Below are 20,740 nucleotides of genomic sequence, written 5' to 3'. Positions count from 1 at the left end.
CAGTTTCTGAAGGATCCGGGAGGGGAAGCAAGGAGGTTGTTCCAAACGTCTTGGAGAAGTAACCACAGATCTTCCATGGATGTCGCTTGTGCAAATCCTTCTATCTCTTTATGCAATTTCAGACCGGATCATAGATGTTGAGATCAGGACTCGGTGAGGGCCTTATCACTTCAATGACACCTGGATAAGCATCTGCCTGTATTTCTCAGCATTGAGGACACCATTAATCCTGACTAACTCCCCAACTCCATTTACTGAAATGAAGCATCAAACATGCAGAACCCTCCACCGTGCGTCACTGTTGCCTGCAAAACCTCATTAGTCTTCCACTCTTCAGCCTCTTGGCCAACAAACTGTCTCCTGTTACAGCCAAATATTTCAAAATTTGACTCATTAGTTCAAAGCATCTGCTGCCATTTTTTCTGCATCTCAGTTCCTAAGTTTTCATGTTAGTTGAGTCACTTGACCTTGTTTCCACATCAAATATATAGCTTTTTGGCCACAATTCTTCCATGAAGATGACATCTAGCAAGACTTGGGTTGAGTTGGATCCTACTGGGTTCTGGCAGTTCTGAGCTGATGGCACTGCTGGACATTTTCCAGTTTTGAAGTAAAGTAAGCATGGTGTCTGTTTCATCTGCTGCACTAACTTTCCTTAGCTGACCACTTGGTCTATTCTCCTTAATGATGCTCATTTGTGTGTCTTCAAAAATGTTTGAACAACACATCTTCAAACTCCAGTCTTTATTTAAAATCTTTGTATGGGAGAGGTCTTGCTGAGGCAGTACAACTACCTTGTGTCTTGTTGCTATGCTGAAGCATGCCCTGCTGTATAACCTGTGACATGAAGCTGCCTTCTACAACCTCACCTTTGTACTTCTATTTGCTCTTTCCTCATCCAGTTTTATGTCTCTTAGACTTTCTGTTTCAGTTAGTGAATTTCAACCTACATATGAAAATGATGATCACTTATAATTGGCTACTCATACATCTGACTATAATCTTACAAAAACCTTGATTTTGTGCAATTGTACCTAGAAGAACTCAAGCTGTTTTAAAGGCAAAGGGCAGTCACAGAAAATATTGATTTGATTTCTCTTTTGTTCATTCACTTTGCCTTTTGTTGATTGTTAAAAATAAACTCTTAACACTTCTATGTTTAAAGCTTTCTTACTTGTACAGAGCGCTATAATTTTTCCCTGCTGTGTAATTCTTTGTTGGGTTATATGAATGCTTTATACTTGAGGTGTTCAGATTGTCTGGTGTTGAGTGCTGGTGACTTGTTTCATTGCCTGTTAACTACTTTGGATACATTGATTAGAGTTTATGTGTTATTAGGACATTTTCTCTCGGTTATAATAGCTTATATGGTGGTCCTGTAGTTTGCTTTAAAATATACTGTTAGTTTTGATACAGTTGATAATTTGTCCTGCAATCTGAAGTGCCACAATACAGGTTACACTGCAGTGCTATTTGTCATATTCTAGGCGAATGGAACTCCCAGAAACGTCCTACATTTACCAAGTAGTCCTGCACTGCCCCAGCAGCTAAGGATTGCAAAATTCAATGTCTTAATCTATCAGGGAATTTACAAAGTAACAGGGGCTTAAAGATCGCAGTCACATTGGGCGGCCCTCTGACACCAGCAGTTATTTTAGCTGGATGTGCATTCAAAATGTATTGTGGTGCTGAGATTCACGGGGTCCCTGCACTGCAATACACTGCAATACAAACCAATCAGAGGCCGGCAGCTGACATTGGCATACAAGAGGACACCCCATGTCGTGGGATAAGGGGAAGGTGTTATTTTTTTATATATTTCTTGAAGAAGAATTGCAGAACAGGGATACTATTACTGGAAGAAGCCCATGATGGGGGGCATATATTACTGGAAGGGCCCCAGGATGGGGTGTATTATACCAGGATGGGGGACATATATTACTTGAAGGGGCCCAGGATGGGGTGTATTATACCAGGATGGGGGACATATATTACTGGAAGGGGCCCAGGATGGGGGATATTATACTAGGATGGGGGTCAGGATGGGGATATTATACCAGGATGGGGGATATATATTAATAGGAGGGGCCAAGGAGGGGGACATTATACCAGGATGGGAGACACATATTACTGGAAAGAGGTGAGAATGGGGGACATTATACCAGCATGCGAGACATATATTACTGGAAGTGGCCCAGGATGAGGGAAATCATACAAGGATTGGAAATATATATTACTGGACGGAGGTGAGGATGAGGGACATTATACCAGGATGGGGTCATATATTACTGGAAGGGGCCCAGGATGGGGGACAGTATACCAGCATGCAGGACATATATTACTGGCAGAGGCTCGGAAAGGGAGACATGATACCAGAAAAAAGTCCAACATGGAGGTTATGGGGCTTATCTGACTCTAGCTACGCCAGTGCAAATGAGCCTTTTTCTATCCAGAGAATATGAAATTACTTTGGAAGAAAATCTGCCAAAAATGGGGAGATTGAAGGATCTGTCCTACTTTGCTTGTCACATGGAACCCTTTTTCCTTTGAAACCAGCACTGCTATACTGGAAAAGTATCTGAGAATATGTGCTCTTGCGGAGTCTCTTACACCCAAATGGCAGAATGGAGCTCTGGTGTAGCCTGCTAGGACTACTCTAGGGTTATCTGTTATTTCTTTCCTTATGTGCCTAAAGGTACCTTCACACTCAGCAACTTTACAACGAGAAAGACAACGATCCGTGACGTTGCAGCGTCCTGGATAGCGATCTCGTTGTGTTTGACACGCAGCAGCGATCTGGATCCTGCTGTGATATCGCTGGTCGGAGCTAGAAGTCCAGAACTTTATTTGGTCGTCAGATCGGCGTGTATCGTCGTGTTTTACAGCAAAAGCAACGATGCCAGAAATGTTTTACATGGAGCTAACGACCTGTGAGAACGATAAGTGAGTCACCGTTACGTCACAGGATCGCTCCTGCATCGTTCTGGAGCTGCTGTGTTTGACGTCTCTACAGCGACCTAAACAGCAACACGGCAGCGATCGGCTCGTTGTCTATATCGCTGCAGCGTCGCTGAGTGTGACGGTACCTTTAAAACAGACATAAGATTCTATTTGTGTGCTAACAATGGGGTAGCTATGAAATGTTCTCTATTTCTGAACACCGTCCTGTCTATAAGTTAGAGTCAAAGCAAATCACTATAATATTAATGTTTGTTCTTCAGCACTGTGCAAAAATTATAGCCGGATGTGAAAAAATGCTGCAAATTAAAAAATGCTTTCAAAATTAGAAGTTTTTATCCATTAACAAAATGCATAGTGAATGAACAAAAGATAAATCTAAATCAAATCAATATTTGGTGGGACCACACTTTGCTTTCAAAACAGCATCAATTCTTCCAGATTCACTTATACACTTGCACACAGTTTTTTTTAAGGCTCTCGGCCAGGAAGTTGTGCCAAACATTTAGAAGAACTAACCACAAATCTGTGCGGATCCTTCTGTCTCTTGCTGTGATCCCAGACAGACAGGATGATGTGAGACCAAGGCTCTGTGGGTGCCGGATCATCACCTCCAGGCAGGGCCGTATTTGCCACTAGGAACTTGAGGGCACGTGCCTAGGGCAGGAACAGGCGGGGGGGCGGGTTTGGGGGTGCGGCACCTGAGCAAGATTTTTTTTTCCCTTCAATTGTTTTTTTTTTTTTTTTTAAATACTAGTCCTGTGCGTCCCTTCCTGAAGACAGGGGGCGGCAGAGTGGCAGCCAGAGCACGTGGTGCTGGTGCCGACTCTCCCTACTCCCCCTGCTGAGACACAGTGACCCCCTGCTCGCAGCCTCACTGGTGCCCAGCCGGAATGTGACTGACTGCTGAGGTGGAGCGGCAGCGTCCTGTGTTCCGACCCTGGGTCCTGTCCTGGACTCACACATTGCTGGCCTGGAGGACTCGCAGACAGTAGAGCAGTACATACACAGTAAGTAGTGTACACTGTCTCTGTCTGTAATGATCTCCCTCCTGGCTCCTGCCCGCGCACTTCCTGCTGCACGGCGCTGTCTGTGACTCACCTCACGGTCCTCACCCCTTCCCTCGTTTCTTCCTGTAGTGCCTGAGGCTGGAGGAGCCGTGAAAACACAGTCAGCAGCCCTTAATGTTTGATCTTTGCTCCCGGCAGACGGTATAATACACCCCCACTCACTCTATCTGGGTCCTGGGAGCAAACATTGCCAGTGCTGGTGTGCAGAGCTGTATGTGTGTGTGTGTGTGTCTGTGCGGTGCTGTGTGGGGCTGTATGTGCGTGTGTGTGCAGGCAGCGGAGCTGTATGTGTGTGTGCACGGAGCTGTATGTATGTGTGTGTCTGTGTGTGTGCGGAGCTCTGAGTGCGGAGCTGTATGTATGTGTGTGTCTGTGCGGTGCTGTATGTGTGTGTGTGGAGCTCTGTGTGCGTGCAGAGCTGTATGTGTGTGTCTGTGCGGTGCTGTATGTGTGTGTGTGTGCGGAGCTATATGTGTGTGGGGCTGTATGTGTGTGTGTGCGCGGGCAGCGGAGCTGTGTATGTGTGCGCGGAGCTGTATGTATGTGTGTCTGTGTGTGTGCGGAGCTGTATGTGTGTGTCTGTGCGGTGCTGTATGTGTGTGTATGTGCGGAGCTGTATGTGTGTGGGGCTGTATATGTGTGCGGGCAGCGGTGCTGTATGTGTGTGTGCTGGAAGCGGAGCTGTATGTGTGTGTGTGTGCGGAGCTGTATGTGTGTGTGTCTGTGCCGTGCTGTATGTGTGTGTGTGTGCGGAGCTGTATGTGTGTGGGGCTGTATATGTGTGTGCGGGCAGCGGTGCTGTATGTGTGTGTGCGGGAAGCGGTGCTGTATGTGTGTGTGCGGGCAGCGGTGCTGTATGTGTGTGTGCGGGAAGCGGAGCTGTATGTGTGTGTGTGCGGGAAGCAGAGCTGTATGTGTGTGTGTGTGCGGAGCTGTATGTATGTGTCTGTGCGGTGCTGTATGTGTGTGTTTGCGGAGCTGTATGTGTGGGGCTGTATGTGTGTGTGTGGGCAGCGGAGCTGTATGTGTGTGTGTGTGCGCAGGCAGCGGAGCTGTATGTGTGTGTCTGTGCGGTGCTGTGTGTGTGCGGAGCTGTATGTGTGTGCCTGTGCGGTGCTGTATGTGTGTGTGTGCGGGCAGCGGAGCTGTATGTGTGTGTGCGCGGAGCTGTATGTGTGTGTGGGGCCAGCTTCCGTTCCCAGTGATGCAAAATTACCCAGATGACTTAGCGGAGACCACATCGGGACAGCTTTGGTGGACGCCGGAGGGTGAGTATATAACTATTTATTATTTTAATTCTTTTTTTAACAGGGATATGGTACCCATACTGCTATATATTACGTGGGCAAAACTGCAAGTGCGGCACATGTCCGCAAGTCCCACAGGGAATGAATGAGACCGAACACAGTGTTGCTGTAAGTGATGCTTTACGTGGCAGATGCAGAAAAACTGCCGGATCTGCCACGAATGGTAAAAATCGCTGATGGCAGCACGAAAAGTGCCTAGGGCAGCAGAAACTCTAAATACGGCCCTGCCTCCAGGACTCCTCATTCTTCTTTATACTGAAGATAGTTCTTAATGACATTGGCTGGATATTGGGGCTGTTGTCCTGCTGCAGAATACATTTGGAGCCAATCAGATGCTCACTTATGGTATTACATGGATAGGTGTCTGCCGGTATTTCTCAAGATCCTGGTCAAATCTCCAATGGCATTTGCTGAGATATAGCCCCAGACTTGTAGAACGCTCCACCATGCGTCATTGTTGCCTGCAGACACTCATTAATGTACTTCTCCCCTGTTCTCTGGGGAACAAACTCCTCTGCTACAGCCAAATATGTAACATTTTTACTCATCAGTCCAGAGCACCTGCTGGCTGCTGCCATTTGTCTACACCATGGTTCATATCTTTTTATTCATAGATGCGTTGCTTAGATTTGTTTCAATGATGAAGATATGGCTTTTGGCTACAATTCTTCCATGAAGACCACTTCTGGCCAGACTTCTCCAAACAGTAGATGGGTGTAGCAGGGTTGACACTAGTTGCTATAATTTCTGAGCTGATGACACTACTGACCATCTGATATTGAAAGGAAGTATTCATGGTGCGCCTATCATCGGCTGTATTTAGTTTATATGGCCGACCACTGAGTCTACTGTCCTCAACGTTGCCCATTTAATGGCGTCTTCAATGCTGAGAAATCCTAGTAGATACTTATCCATCATGTAATACTATCAGGGAAGTGCCTGATTGGCTCCAATCCTGAAACAGAACAATGTCCCCAAGCATCCAGCCAATGTCATAAAGAAGAAGCAGTCCTGGAGGTGATGATCCGGTCCCCGCAGAGCCCTGATCTCACGTCATCCTGTCTGTCTGGGGTCACAGAAGGATCCGCACAAGCCTCATACACAGAAGATCTGGGCTCAGATCTCCAAGATGTCTGGGAAAACCTCCCGGTTGAGTTCCCTTAAAAACAGAGTACAAGTGTATCTAGAGAACTGAAGGCAATGGGCGGCCACCAAATTTTCATGGGATTTACATTTCTCTCTTGTTCATTCACTTTCCATTTTGTTAGTTGATAGAAATAAATTATTAACACTTCTATTTTTTAAAGCATTTTTACCTTGCAGCATTTTTTCCACACCTGCCTAAAACTTATGCACAGGATTGCATATTAGCACTTTAGCTTACCAGAGCCACAAGAGTAACACCTGCACCCACAAAGGCAGCAATGAAAAGGTGGAACGTCATCTGAAACTGTGAAATAAGATTGAGGTAAGCAAGTGAAATGTGATCAAATACGATCAAATGTTTGAGAGGAACAACTTACATGTGCAAGAGGAGAGATGAAAACATCGGTGCAGGGAAGGATTCTCAACAGTTACAGGATTGAAATGAGTGATTTCCTACATCCAGATGTAGTTATAGACACCACAATAACCAGAGGGGAGACAAGGAGGAACAGGCAGGCAACACCTGGGCTTTCTATAGCCTTACCAATATGCAGGCTGACCATTACTCAGTGACAAGGACTGGACACTAGCGCTATCCTCCCGTCAGACTTCTTTGTGGGGAAGGGTTGAGCTCTAGGATGCTGGGGCTACCTGCCTGGAAGACTCTTTTCCAAGGAATAATGGGAGCATTACTGCTGCTTGTTTGCTGCTTGTTTGCCTGTACTGAGCTGTGCTTACTTTATCGGAAAGAGGTTGTAAGCACTGTGCATGATCGTACCCCAGTGCAAGCACCAGCAGTGACCAGTGCCCTGGGCAATGAGCTGGGAACAGTACAAAATAATTATCACACTCACATTAGGCAGGTCCTGGCAACGAGAGTCGCCTTATCGTGGCTGCCGGGTCAACATGAATTGGCCAATTAATGTGCTAAGCTTTCTCAATTTTTCATATTTTCTAGTGCAGTAATGCAATTCATTTTTCATATCTCATGGTTGCATGCTATGGTGCTACAGAGCGCTCCTTTATTTGTTTAGTTGTATATGGCGATGGCCACTCTTAGCACCTGTTCAGACCTGATTTCTGCTTGGAAGTGACAGTCAGTCTTTTGATATTTGTATACAAAATAATTATCAGGGGGACTTTAATAACCTGTAGCATACAAAAAGTGCTGGTTGTTACGGGCACCTGCCAGCACTACCTGTCTATGAAGACAGGAGTAACCCTATTATCCAGTGGCATTATGAAGCAGGGATTTGGGGCCAGGAAAAAATTTTCTCTTACAGTCAGGTTTTCTGTCGAATGAAGTTGGGATCATGCATGCACCCTTCTGTCAATGTCTACGGAACTGATAAAACCAGCTGAGCTCTGTACTCAGCTGCCTCCGGACAGCACCATAGACATGAGATGAGGTAGAACAGCACATGCACGACCACTGAGCCACGTGACAATCCTCACTGTGATCATGCAGTGAGAATGGACAGAAAGGAGGGCTCAGAGTTCCCATTCTAATGGTCAGTGCAGGGCCCAGTGTGTAGACATTAAAGGAGATCAGTCAGCAGTTTTCTGCTATATAATCTGACAGCAACACCAGGTAGGTGCAGAGACCCTGGTTCCAGTGATGTGTTACTTAGTTTCCTCAGTGCAGGAGTTGTGATAGTCACAGTTTTCTCTGCTGCAGATCTAACAGAGCTGAAATGTTGAGCTGTGTATAACTCTGCCCACACCACTGATTGGCAGCTTTCTGTGTATGACTCCGCCCACACCACTGATTGGCAGCTTTCTGTGTATAACTCTGCCCACACCACTCATTGGCAGCTTTCTGTGTATAACTCCGCCCACACCACTCATTGGCAGCTTTCTGTGTATAACCCCATCCACATCACTGATTGGCTTTCTGTGTATAACTCCGCCCACACCACTGATTGGCTTTCTGTGTATAACCCCCCCACACTACTGATTGGCAGCTTTCTGTGTATAACCCCGCCCACCACTGGCAGCTTTCTGTGTATAACCCCGCCCACATCACTGATTGGCTTTCTGTGTATAACTCCACCCACACCACTAGCAGCTTTTTGAATATAACTCCACCCAAACCACTGATTGGCAACTTTATGTGTGTAAATCCTCCCACACAACTGATTGGCAGCTTTCTGTATATAACTCCGCCCACACCACTGATTGGCAGCTTTCTGTATATAACTCCGCCCACATCACTGATTGGCAGCTTTCTGTGTATAACCCTGCCCACATCACTGATTGGCTTTCTGTGTATAACCCCGCCCACACCACTAGCAGCTTCCTGTGTATAACTCTGCCGACACCACTGATTGGCAGCTTTATGTGTATAACTCCGCCCACACCACTGATTGGCAGCTTCCTGTGTATAACCCCACCCACACCACTGATTGGCAGCTTCCTGTATATAACTCCACCCACACCACTGATTGGCAGCTTTATGTGTATACCCCCGCCCACACCACAGATTGGCAGCTTCCTGTGTATAACCCCACCCACACCACTGATTGGCAGCTTCCTGTATATAACTCCACCCACACCACTGATTGGCAGCTTTATGTGTATACCCCCCGCCCACACCACAGATTGGCAGCTTCCTATGTGCATTGTACAGTGACAGAGAGCTGTTAATAAGTGCTGGGAGAGTGGTTGGACCAGGAGACATGTGGTTAATTGTCTTGTAGTGATAATCTCCTGCTGATAAATCACTGATCCTATTGAAACAAAGCAGCCCAGTAAGTGACACATCACCGAATACAGGGTCTCTTCCCCAACATCATAGTGCTCTCAGATTGTACAGGAAAAACCTGCTGATAGATTCCCTTTAAACCATCTTACGGACAGCTGAAAAGTGTTCCATGCACCAACTCCCATAAGGGTAAGTCTCCACGTTCAGGATTGCATCAGGATTTGGTCAGGATTTTCCATCAGTTTTTGTAAGCCAAAACCAGGAGTGGAACAATCAGAGGAAAAGTATAATAGAAACATATGCACCACTTCTGCATTTATCACCCACTCCTGGTTTTGGCTTACAAAAACTGATGGAAAATCCTGACCAAATCCTGATGCAATCCTGAACGTGGAGACTTACCCTTATGGAGTTTTTCCATGAATAGTTCTGGTTGGTGGATATTGGGATCTGATGATTAGGAACATTAAACATATTTTACAAGAACTAAGACACTAACCTCAGAAGTTTTGCAGATTGCAAGTAAACTAGTTCCACACACTTTCCCAGGGAATGAGTTCCATGGTAGGACTCCTGAAGAGGTGGGGAAAAGAAACATAGATTTATGGAATTAATAAAGATAAAATAGCAAATGTGTAATAATTCACTGGCCAACAGTGAAAATGTTTCTGAAATGAAAATAGCTGGTTTGTAATAATTTTAGCATCCTAAAAACGAATATGTTACTTAAAAATCATTATTAGCTCTTGTTGCTGAGATACAGGTCATTTAAGATTATTATGCAGGAAAATAGGGAAATTTTGAATTTTCAACAAATGTGTATTGGTAAACCTGATTACAGACCTGTTGAACCAATGTCAGCCATTTTATTCATTGTGTCTGCATAGTTTGTACTAATTGAAGTCTCTTTCTCTTGTTGCAGTAATTTTGTGGAGAGAATTTACACTTTGAAAATGCCTCGTAAATGTGCAAATATTGTTAACAATTTTTGTTACGTGTGTGGTTATGTGACATTTGCCAACCAAAGAAGACCAATTACTCCACTTGTGAAGACTGCTTACCATCATTACTTTGCTTATACGTGGCACTTAAATACGTGGCACTTATACGTGGCACTTAAATACGTGGCACTTATATACGTTGCATTTTGAGACCTATAATTTTTCCACATTTTGGTCCACAGAGTCATGTGAGGTCTTGTTTTTTGCGGGACGAGTTGACGTTTTTATTGGTAACATTTTCGGACACGTGACCATTTTTTATCACTTTTTATTCCGATTTTTGTGAGGCAGAATAACCAAAAACCAGCTATTCATGAATTTCTTTATACCGTTCTGCGTTTGGTAAAATTGATAAAGCAGTTTTATTCGTCGGGTCAGTACGATTACAGCGATACCTCATTTATATCATTTTTTAATGTTTTGGCGCTTTTATACGATAAAAACTATTTTATAGAAAAAATAATTATTTTGGCATCGCTTTATTCTGAGGACTATAACTTTTTTATTTTTTTGCTGATGATGCTGTATGGCGGCTCGTTTTTTGCGGGACAAGATGACGTTTTCAGCGGTACCATGGTTATTTATATCCATCTTTTTGATCGCGTGTTATTCCACTTTTTGTTCGGCGGTATGGTAATAAAGCGTTGTTTTTTGCCTCGTTTTTTTGTTTTTTTTCTTACGGTGTTTACTGAAGGGGTTAACTAGTGGGACAGTTTTATAGGTTGGGTCGTTACGGACGCGGCGATACTAAATATGTGTACTGTACTGTGCAATTTATACTCTTGTAATGAATTCTTATCGCTACCTACAGCACATACTTCCATGGCGTGTATCTAAAAAACGAGAGCTAATTAAACAATTCTGTGGGTATATTTGAGTTTCTCGACCCAAAATTAGTAATATTTGCCTATTTTCATCAAAGAAACATAAAAAAAGTTGTTTTTTGTTGGCCTGTGTTACCTGTCTCACATGATCTGATTACATTTGTGTAAGATCACAGCTTAGAAAAAATATAAAAGTCTTAAAGGTAAAGTGTCAGAACATATCTGCTCCATGAGGGCAGTATGAAGTAATGACATTAATGGCTGGCTGCGGCATATCTGTGTGGCGATGGTGGGATTTCTGGTAAACTCACAGTTCATTAGCAGTTGTTTCATGCACTGTGGATCTCCCCACTCACCTGCTGATTGACAGCTTACTATGTGCCGCTAAAGGGAGGAAACTGATAAACCGCCACTAATAATCACATCACTGACACACCGCCACTAATAATCACATCACTGACACACCGCCACTAATAATCACATCACTGACACACCGCCACTAATAATCACATCACTGACACACCGCCACTAATAATCACTCCATAGTCATACATCACTGAGACACTACCACTAATAATCACTCCAGTGTCATACATCACTGAGACACTGCCACTAATAATCACTCCATTGTCATACATCACTTACACACCGCCAATAATCACATCACTGACACACCGCCACTAATAATCACATCACTGACACACCGCCACTAATAATCACATCACTGACACACCGCCACTAATAATCACATCACTGACACTCCGCCACTAATAATCACTCCATGGTCATACATCATTGACACACAGCCACTAATAATCACTCCATAGTCATACATCACTGAGACACTGCCACTAATAATCACTCCATAGTCATACATCACTGAGACACTGCCACTAATAATCACTCCATAGTCATACATCACTGAGACACTGCCACTAATAATCACTCCATAGTCATACATCACTGAGACACTGCCACTAATAATCACTCCATAGTCATACATCACTGAGACACTGCCACTAATAATCACTCCATAGTCATAAATCACTGAGACACTGCCACTAATAATCACTCCATAGTCATACATCACTGAGACACTGCCACTAATAATCACTCCATAGTCATACATCACTGAGACACTGCCACTAATAATCACTCCATCGTCATACATCACTGAGACACTACCACTAATAATCACTCCATCGTCATACATCACTGAGACACTGCCACTAATAATCACTCCATCGTCATACATCACTGAGACACTACCACTAATAATCACTCCACCGTCATACATCACTGAGACACTACCACTAATAATCACTCCATAGTCATACATCACCGAGACACTGCCACTAATAATCACTCCATCGTCATACATCACTGAGACACTGCCACTAATAATCACTCCATAGTCATACATCACTGAGACACTGCCACTAATAATCACTCCATAGTCATACATCACTGAGACACTGCCACTAATAATCACTCCATAGTCATACATCACTGAGACACTGCCACTAATAATCACTCCATAGTCATACATCACTGAGACACTGCCACTAATAATCACTCCATAGTCATACATCACTGAGACACTACCACTAATAATCACTCCATCGTCATACATCACTGAGACACTACCACTAATAATCACTCCATCGTCATACATCACTGAGACACTACCACTAATAATCACTCCATCGTCATACATCACTGAGACACTACCACTAATAATCACTCCACCGTCATACATCACTGAGACACTACCACTAATAATCACTCCACCGTCATACATCACTGAGACACTACCACTAATAATCACTCCATCGTCATACATCACTGAGACACTACCACTAATAATCACTCCATAGTCATACATCACCGAGACACTGCCACTAATAATCACTCCATCGTCATACATCACTGAGACACTACCACTAATAATCACTCCATAGTCATACATCACCGAGACACTGCCACTAATAATCACTCCATCGTCATACATCACTGAGACACTGCCACTAATAATCACTCCATCGTCATACATCACTGAGACACTGCCACTAATAATCACTCCATAGTCATACATCACTGAGACACTGCCACTAATAATCACTCCATAGTCATACATCACTGAGACACTGCCACTAATAATCACTCCATAGTCATACATCACTGAGACACTGCCACTAATAATCACTCCATAGTCATACATCACTGAGACACTGCCACTAATCATCACTCCATAGTCATACATCACTGAGACACTGCCACTAATAATCACTCCATAGTCATACATCACTGAGACACTGCCACTAATAATCACTCCATAGTCATACATCACTGAGACACTGCCACTAATAATCACTCCATCGTCATACATCACTGAGACACTACCACTAATAATCACTCCATCGTCATACATCACTGAGACACTACCACTAATAATCACTCCACCGTCATACATCACTGAGACACTACCACTAATAATCACTCCATAGTCATACATCACCGAGACACTGCCACTAATGATCACTCCATAGTCATACATCACTGAGACACTACCACTAATAATCACTCCATCGTCATACATCACTGAGACACTACCACTAATAATCACTCCATAGTCATACATCACCGAGACACTGCCACTAATAATCACTCCATAGTCATACATCACTGAGACACTGCCACTAATAATCACTCCATCGTCATACATCACTGAGACACTACCACTAATAATCACTCCATCGTCATACATCACTGAGACACTGCCACTAATAATCACTCCATCGTCATACATCACTGAGACACTACCACTAATAATCACTCCATAGTCATACATCACTGATACACTGCCACTAATAATCACTCCATAGTCATACATCACTGATACACTGCCACTAATAATCACTCCATAGTCATACATCACGGAAACACTGCCACTAATAATCACTCCATAGTCAAACATCACTGATACACTGCCACTAATAATCACTCCATAGTCATACATCACTGACACACCGCCACTAATAATCGCATCACTGACACACCGCCACTAATAATCACATCACTGACACACCACCACTAATAATCACATCACTGACACACTGCCACTAATAATCACTCCATGGTCATACATCACTGATACACTGCCACTAATAATCACTCCATAGTCATACATCACTGAGACACTACCACTAATAATCACTCCATAGTCATACATCACTGAGACACTGCCACTAATAATCACTCCATAGTCATACATCACTGAAACACTGCCACTAATAATCACTCCATAGTCATACATCACTGAGACACTACCACTAATAATCACTCCATCGTCACACATCACTGAGACACTACCACTAATAATCATTCCATAGTCATACATCACTGAGACACTGCCACTAATAATCACTCCATCGTCATACATCACTGAGACACTACCACTAATAATCACTCCATCGTCATACATCACTGAGACACTGCCACTAATAATCACTCCATCGTCATACATCACTGAGACACTACCACTAATAATCACTCCATAGTCATACATCACTGAGACACTGCCACTAATAATCACTCCATAGTCATACATCACTGAAACACGGACACTAATAATCACTCCATAGTCAAACATCACTGATACACTGCCACTAATAATCACTCCATAGTCATACATCACTGATACACTGCCACTAATAATCACTCCATAGTCATACATCACTGACACACCGCCACTAATAATCGCATCACTGACACACTGCCACTAATAATCACATCACTGACACACCACCACTAATAATCACATCACTGACACACTGCCACTAATAATCACTCCATGGTCATACATCACTGATACACTGCCACTAATAATCACTCCATAGTCATACATCACTGAGACACTACCACTAATAATCACTCCATCGTCATACATCACTGACACACTGCCACTAATAATCACTCCATAGTCAAACATCACTGAAACACAGCCACTAATAATCACTCCATAGTCAAACATCACTGATACACTGCCACTAATAATCACTCCATAGTCATACATCACTGATACACTGCCACTAATAATCACTCCATAGTCATACATCACTGACACACCGCCACTAATAATCGCATCACTGACACACCGCCACTAATAATCACATCACTAACACACCACCACTAATAATCACATCACTGACACACTGCCACTAATAATCACTCCATGGTCATACATCACTGATACACTGCCACTAATAATCACTCCATAGACATACATCACTGATACACTGCCACTAATAGTCACTCCATAGTCATACATCACTGATACACTGCCACTAAGAATCACTCCATAGTCAAACATCACTGATACACCGCCGCTAATAATCACTCCATAGTCATACATCACTGATACACCGCCACTAATAATCACTCCATAGTCATACATCACTGATACACCGCCACTAGTAATCACTCCATAGTCATACATCACTGATACACCGCCACTAATAATCACTCCATAGTCATACATCACTGATACACTGCCACTAAGAATCACTCCATAGTCATACATCACTAATACACCGCCACTAATAATCACTCCATAGTCATACATCACTGATACACCGCCACTAATAATCACTCCATAGTCATACATCACTGATACACCGCCACTAATAATCACTCCATGGTCATATATCACTGATGCACTACCACTAATAATTACTCTATAGTCATACATCACTGACACACCGCCACTAGTAATCACATCACAAAACACCTGAAAAGGCTTCCTAAGTGTTTAAAAAAGTCCCTTAGTCAGTTTCAGTAGGCTCCACAATCATGGGGAAGACTGCTGACTTGGCAGATGTCCAGAAGGCAGTCATTGACACACTCCACAAGGTGGGTAAGACACAAAAGGTCATTGTTAAAGAAGCTGGCTGTTCACAGAGTGCTGTATCCGAGCATATTAACCCCTTAAAGACCAGAGGTTTGGTTTTTTTTGCAATTTCATTCTTTGCTCCCCTTTTTCCCACGGTCATAACTTTTTTATTTTTCTGTCAAATGGCCATGTTAGGTCTTGTTTTTTGCAGGACAAGTTGTACTTTTGAACAACACCATTGATTTTAAAATATTGTGTACTGGAAAATGGGAAAAAAATTCCAAATAGGCTGAAAATGCAAAAAAAAGTGCAATTCCAAAGTTGTTTATTTTTTTTGTACCATGTTCACTAAATGCTAAAAATTATCTGCCATTATGATTCTCCAGGTCATTACGAGTTCATAGACACCAAAGATGTCTATGATCTCGTTATGCCGTTTAGCGATTGGGTTAATTCCTTTTTTGTATTGATGGATCGGGCAGCTTCCATGGGAGACTAGAAGCTGCTCTACTTTGATCGGCTCTGCAGCAGCCACAGAGAGAGAAGTGTTCCGTCTGGGGAGCACCAGCATTGTGCAGGCCAGCGACCACCATTCCCCATCGCCAGCAGCGGGGACCAGAGGGGGATAGGAACGTGCAGGGTGTGCTGGTGACTACCAAAAAGTAAGATGCAGAATGTACCGTGTCCGTGAGTACAACACACGTGCCCCATAAGAGTGACCGGGGACAAGACAGACACCTGCACCCTGACTGTGCCAGTAAACATCTGCCGAGCCACGTTGGGCTCATACAAGACCGTGACCTGCATTACCGTCAGCCACTTTGGGCCCATTTGACAGAGACTGTCAGGAGAGTTGTGCAGGAGACACATCGGGCTTAGACAGTACCGTGGCCCGTAACCTTGTAGGCATCTACAGTATTTGGACTAGGGCCAGTGGAAGGTACCGGAGACCATCCACTGTTACCAGAAGAAGGGGTATTGTTTGCTTGCTGGACCCCATTAAAAAGGACACCGCACCAGCCGTTGTTGATGCCATTGAGTTCACAGCAGGAGCTGCATTTTCAGGACTTCCTGACATCTGTGCTATTGGACCACCGTTATTTTGAACCGTTGTTCTTCACCTTAAGAATATAATTTGTTTTAATGTATTGTTTGTCTCCGCCGTTTAACCCTTTACCTCCCTGCCTGGAGTATTCCCCTGTAAATAAACCTGTTAACCCTTGCTCTGCCTGCGTCCCGTCACTGCATCCCGTGTTCCTGCTTGTTACCTTACAACTACCCATGATGAAGTATGTCTGGAGGTCCCCTCATGATGAACTGTGTCTAAGAGGAAGGGGACTGCACATGATGAAGTGTGTCTGGGGGGAACGCACATGATGAAGAGGGGGACTGCACATGATGAAGTGTGCCTGAAAGGGGGACTGCACATGATGAAGTGTGCATGGGGGGGGGGAATGCACATGGTGAAGTGTGTTTGGGGGGACTGCACATGATGAAATTGAGGGAGGGGGACTGCACATGATGAAGTGTGGGGGGACTTGGAATGAAGTGGGGGGATTGCACATGATGAAGTGTGTCTGAGGGGGGACTGCACATGATGAAGTGTGCCTGAAGGGGGACTGCACATGATGAAGTGTGTATAGGGAGAACTGCACGCCCCCGGGAAGAAGCCAGCAGTGAAACGCGCGTTGGGGTGGGGAGTCGCCACGTTTCTTGATCCACCTATTATTTATATTGTTTGTTTTGCCATATATTTCTCCTCTCTTCACTATGAAATTTACTATGCATTATAGCAATAGGAGGATTTTTTCTTGGCATTTGATACATGTTTCTCTTTAGGGGTGTACTTCATGCTGTATGTATTTTGGCTACTACTATTTAGTTAGGATCCGGATTATTAGGATTTATGTTTCCCCCTGACTTTTAGTGGCGTCTCCTGATGGTGAGACATTTTCTGCTTTTTATTTTGAAAAAAAATGTTGTTTTTAATAGAATATTAATAACATTTGAATTTTTACTGGATCTCTTCTCTATGTGGTCTGGTCATGGTGTGGCGGTATTTGTCCCTTGTATGTGGTCATTTAATAAAAAAATTTATGTGTCTCATTCCCTTAAAGAAAAACATAAAAATATACATAAAAAGAGTATTGGACATTTAAAGAAATTTTTAATAGGTTAGAGTAGAGTAGGGCCCAACCAAAAGAGTCTGCCTTGTTGTGGTGGCTTCTTAAAAAATCTTTTGGCCAGAACAAAATTTAGTTTTTCCAAGAGTGTTCGGTGGTTTGTTGAAAGGTTTGAGGTTTGCGTTGAGGAGGCGGAGCTGTAATGGAGCCTGGGTGGAGTCTCATGGCACTGGTGATCACTGTATTACCTGTACACTGACACTATATACAGAGCTTCTGTGTACAATATCACTGGTGACCCTGTATTACCTGTACACTGACACTATATACAGAGCTCCTGTGTATAATGGCACTTATTATTTTGTTCTTTTTTAATTAATGAACTGTATTTTAGTATTAATATGTGGTCTGGTCATGATGTGGCGGTACTTGTTCCTTGTATGTGGTATTATTCATTCACTATGTGATGGTAATATGTGATCTGGTCATGGTGTGGCTCTATTTCATGCTTGTATGTGGTAGCATTTGGTCACTATGTGGTCTGGTCATGATGTGGTTGTATTTCTCCCTTGTATGTAGTAGTATTCGGTCACTATGTGGTGGTAATATGTGGGCTGGTCATGGTGTGGCGGTATTTGTACCTTGTATGTGGTATTAGTGGTCATTTAACAAAAAGTATGTGACTCATTCCCTTAACCCCTTCCCGACCTGTGACACAGCGTATGCGTCATGAAAGTCGGTGCCAATCCGACCTGTGACGCATATGCTGTGTCACAGAATGATCGCGTCCCTGCAGATCGGGTGAAGGGGTTAACTCCCATTTTACCCGATCTGCAGAGACAGGGGGAGTGGTACTTCAGCCCAGGGGGGGTGGCTTCACCCCCCCGTGGCTACGATCGCTCTGATTGGCTGTTGAAAGTGAAACTGCCAATCAGAGCGATTTGTAATATTTCACCTATGAAAATGGTGAAATATTACAATCCAGCCATGGCCGATGCTGCAATAGCATCTGCCATGGCTGGAGACCCCGATCTGCCCCCACCCCACCCCACCGATCGCCCCCCCAGTCGTCCTTTTTGCCCCGATCTCCGTTCCGCTCCCCTCCTCCCTCCTGTCGGCTCCCCCGGTCCTCCTGTCCGCTCCCCAGGTCCTCCGATCCCCCCCCCCCCGTGTTCCGGTCTCACCCCCCCATACTTACCTAGCTCCGATGTCCCTCCCGGTGTCCGGCCGTCTGCTTCATGGGCGCCGCCATCTTGGAAAATGGCGGGCGCATGCGCAGTGCGCCCGCCGAATCTGCCAGCAGGCAGATTCGTTCCTGCACATTTTGGTCGCTGTGATAAGTTCTATCACAGCGATCAAAATAAAAAAAATAGTAAATAAATCACCCCCATAGGTAGGGACAATAATAAAATACAGAAAATATAATTATTTTTGTTTTTCCATTAGGGTTAGGGTTAGGGGTACAGTTATGGGTAGGGTTAGGGGTAGGGGTAGGGTTGCACTTAGGGTTGCACTTAGGGTTTTACTTAGGGCTAGGGTTGCACTTAGGGTTGCACTTAGGGTTGCACTTAAGGCTAGGGTTGCACTTAGGGTTGCACTTAAGGCTAGGGTTGCACTTAGGGTTGCACTTAGGGTTGCACTTAGGGTTGCCCTTAGGGTTGCCCTTAGGGCTAGGGTTGCACTTAGGGTTGCACTTAGGGTTGCACTTAGGGCTAGGGTTGCACTTAGGGTTGCACTTAGGGTTGCACTTAGGGCTAGGGTTGCACTTAGGGCTAGGGTTGCACTTAGGGCTAGAGTTGCACTTAGGGCTAGGGTTAGAATTAGGGTTAGAATTAGGGTTAGGGTTGGAATTAGGGTTAGAATTAGGCTATGAGCACACGGTGCGGATTTGGCTGCGGATCCGCAGCGGATTGGTCGCTGCGGATTCGTATCAGTTTTCCATCATTTTTACAGTACCACGTAAACCTATGGAAAACCAAATCCGCTGTGCCCATGGTGCGGAAAATACAGCGCGGAAACGCTGCGTTGTATTTTCCACAGCATGTCAATTCTTTGTGCAATTCCGCAGCGTTTTACACCTGCTCCATAATAGGAATCCGCAAGTGAAATCCACACAAAAAACACTGGAAATCCGCGGTAAATCCGCAGGTAAAGCGCAGTGCGTTTTACCTGCAGATTTTTCAAAAACTGCGGAAAAATCCACACAAATCCGCAACGTGAGCACATAGCCTTAGGGTTGGAATTAGGGGTAAGACTAGGGTTAGGGGTGTGTTGGGGTTAGGGTTGTGGTTAGGGTTGGGATTAGAGTTAGGGGTGTGTTGGGGTTAGGGTTGGAGTTAGAATTGAGGGGTTTCCACTTTTTAGGCACATCAGGGAGTCTCCAAACGCGACACGGCGCCACCATTGATTCCAGCCAATCTTGCGTTGAAAAAGTAAAATGGTGCTCTCTCCCTTCCGAGCCCCGACGTGTGCCCAAACAGTGCTTTACCCCCACATATGGGGTACCAGCGTACTCAGGAGAAACTGATCAACAACTTTTGGGGTCCAATTTCTCCTGTAACCCTTGGGAAAATAAAAAATTGCGGGCTAAAAAATTATTTTTGAGGAAAGAAAAATGATTTTTTATTTTCACGGCTCTGCGTTATAAACTTCTGTGAAGCACTTGGGGGTTCAAAGTGCTCACCACACATCTATATAAGTTCCCTTGGGGGTTTAG

The 20,740-nt window shown here is 44.2% G+C and overlaps 1 protein-coding gene across 3 annotated transcripts in view; it reads right to left on the bottom strand.

Annotated features, from left to right (window-relative positions):
• Window positions 1-20,740, bottom strand: part of PLP1 (proteolipid protein 1) — a 139,796-nt gene that overhangs the window by 13,102 nt on the left and 105,954 nt on the right. For all 3 annotated transcript variants that reach the window (XR_013221114.1, XM_077283315.1, XM_077283316.1), the window contains exons 5-6: window positions 9,685-9,758; window positions 6,720-6,785 (exon numbers count right to left, since the gene is read on the bottom strand). Coding sequence is in view for 2 of the 3 variants with exons in the window: in XM_077283315.1 (XP_077139430.1) it covers window positions 6,720-6,785; window positions 9,685-9,758 (140 nt within the window). In the remaining variant the exon portion in view is untranslated. The remainder of the gene's footprint in view (window positions 1-6,719; window positions 6,786-9,684; window positions 9,759-20,740) is intronic.

Source organism: Ranitomeya variabilis, chromosome 2 (genome assembly GCF_051348905.1).
Source record: "Ranitomeya variabilis isolate aRanVar5 chromosome 2, aRanVar5.hap1, whole genome shotgun sequence".
Classification (NCBI taxonomy): Eukaryota; Metazoa; Chordata; class Amphibia; order Anura; family Dendrobatidae; genus Ranitomeya; species Ranitomeya variabilis.
The sequence above is the reverse complement of the archived record's forward strand: the minus strand, read 5'-3'. Positions and strand labels throughout refer to the sequence as shown.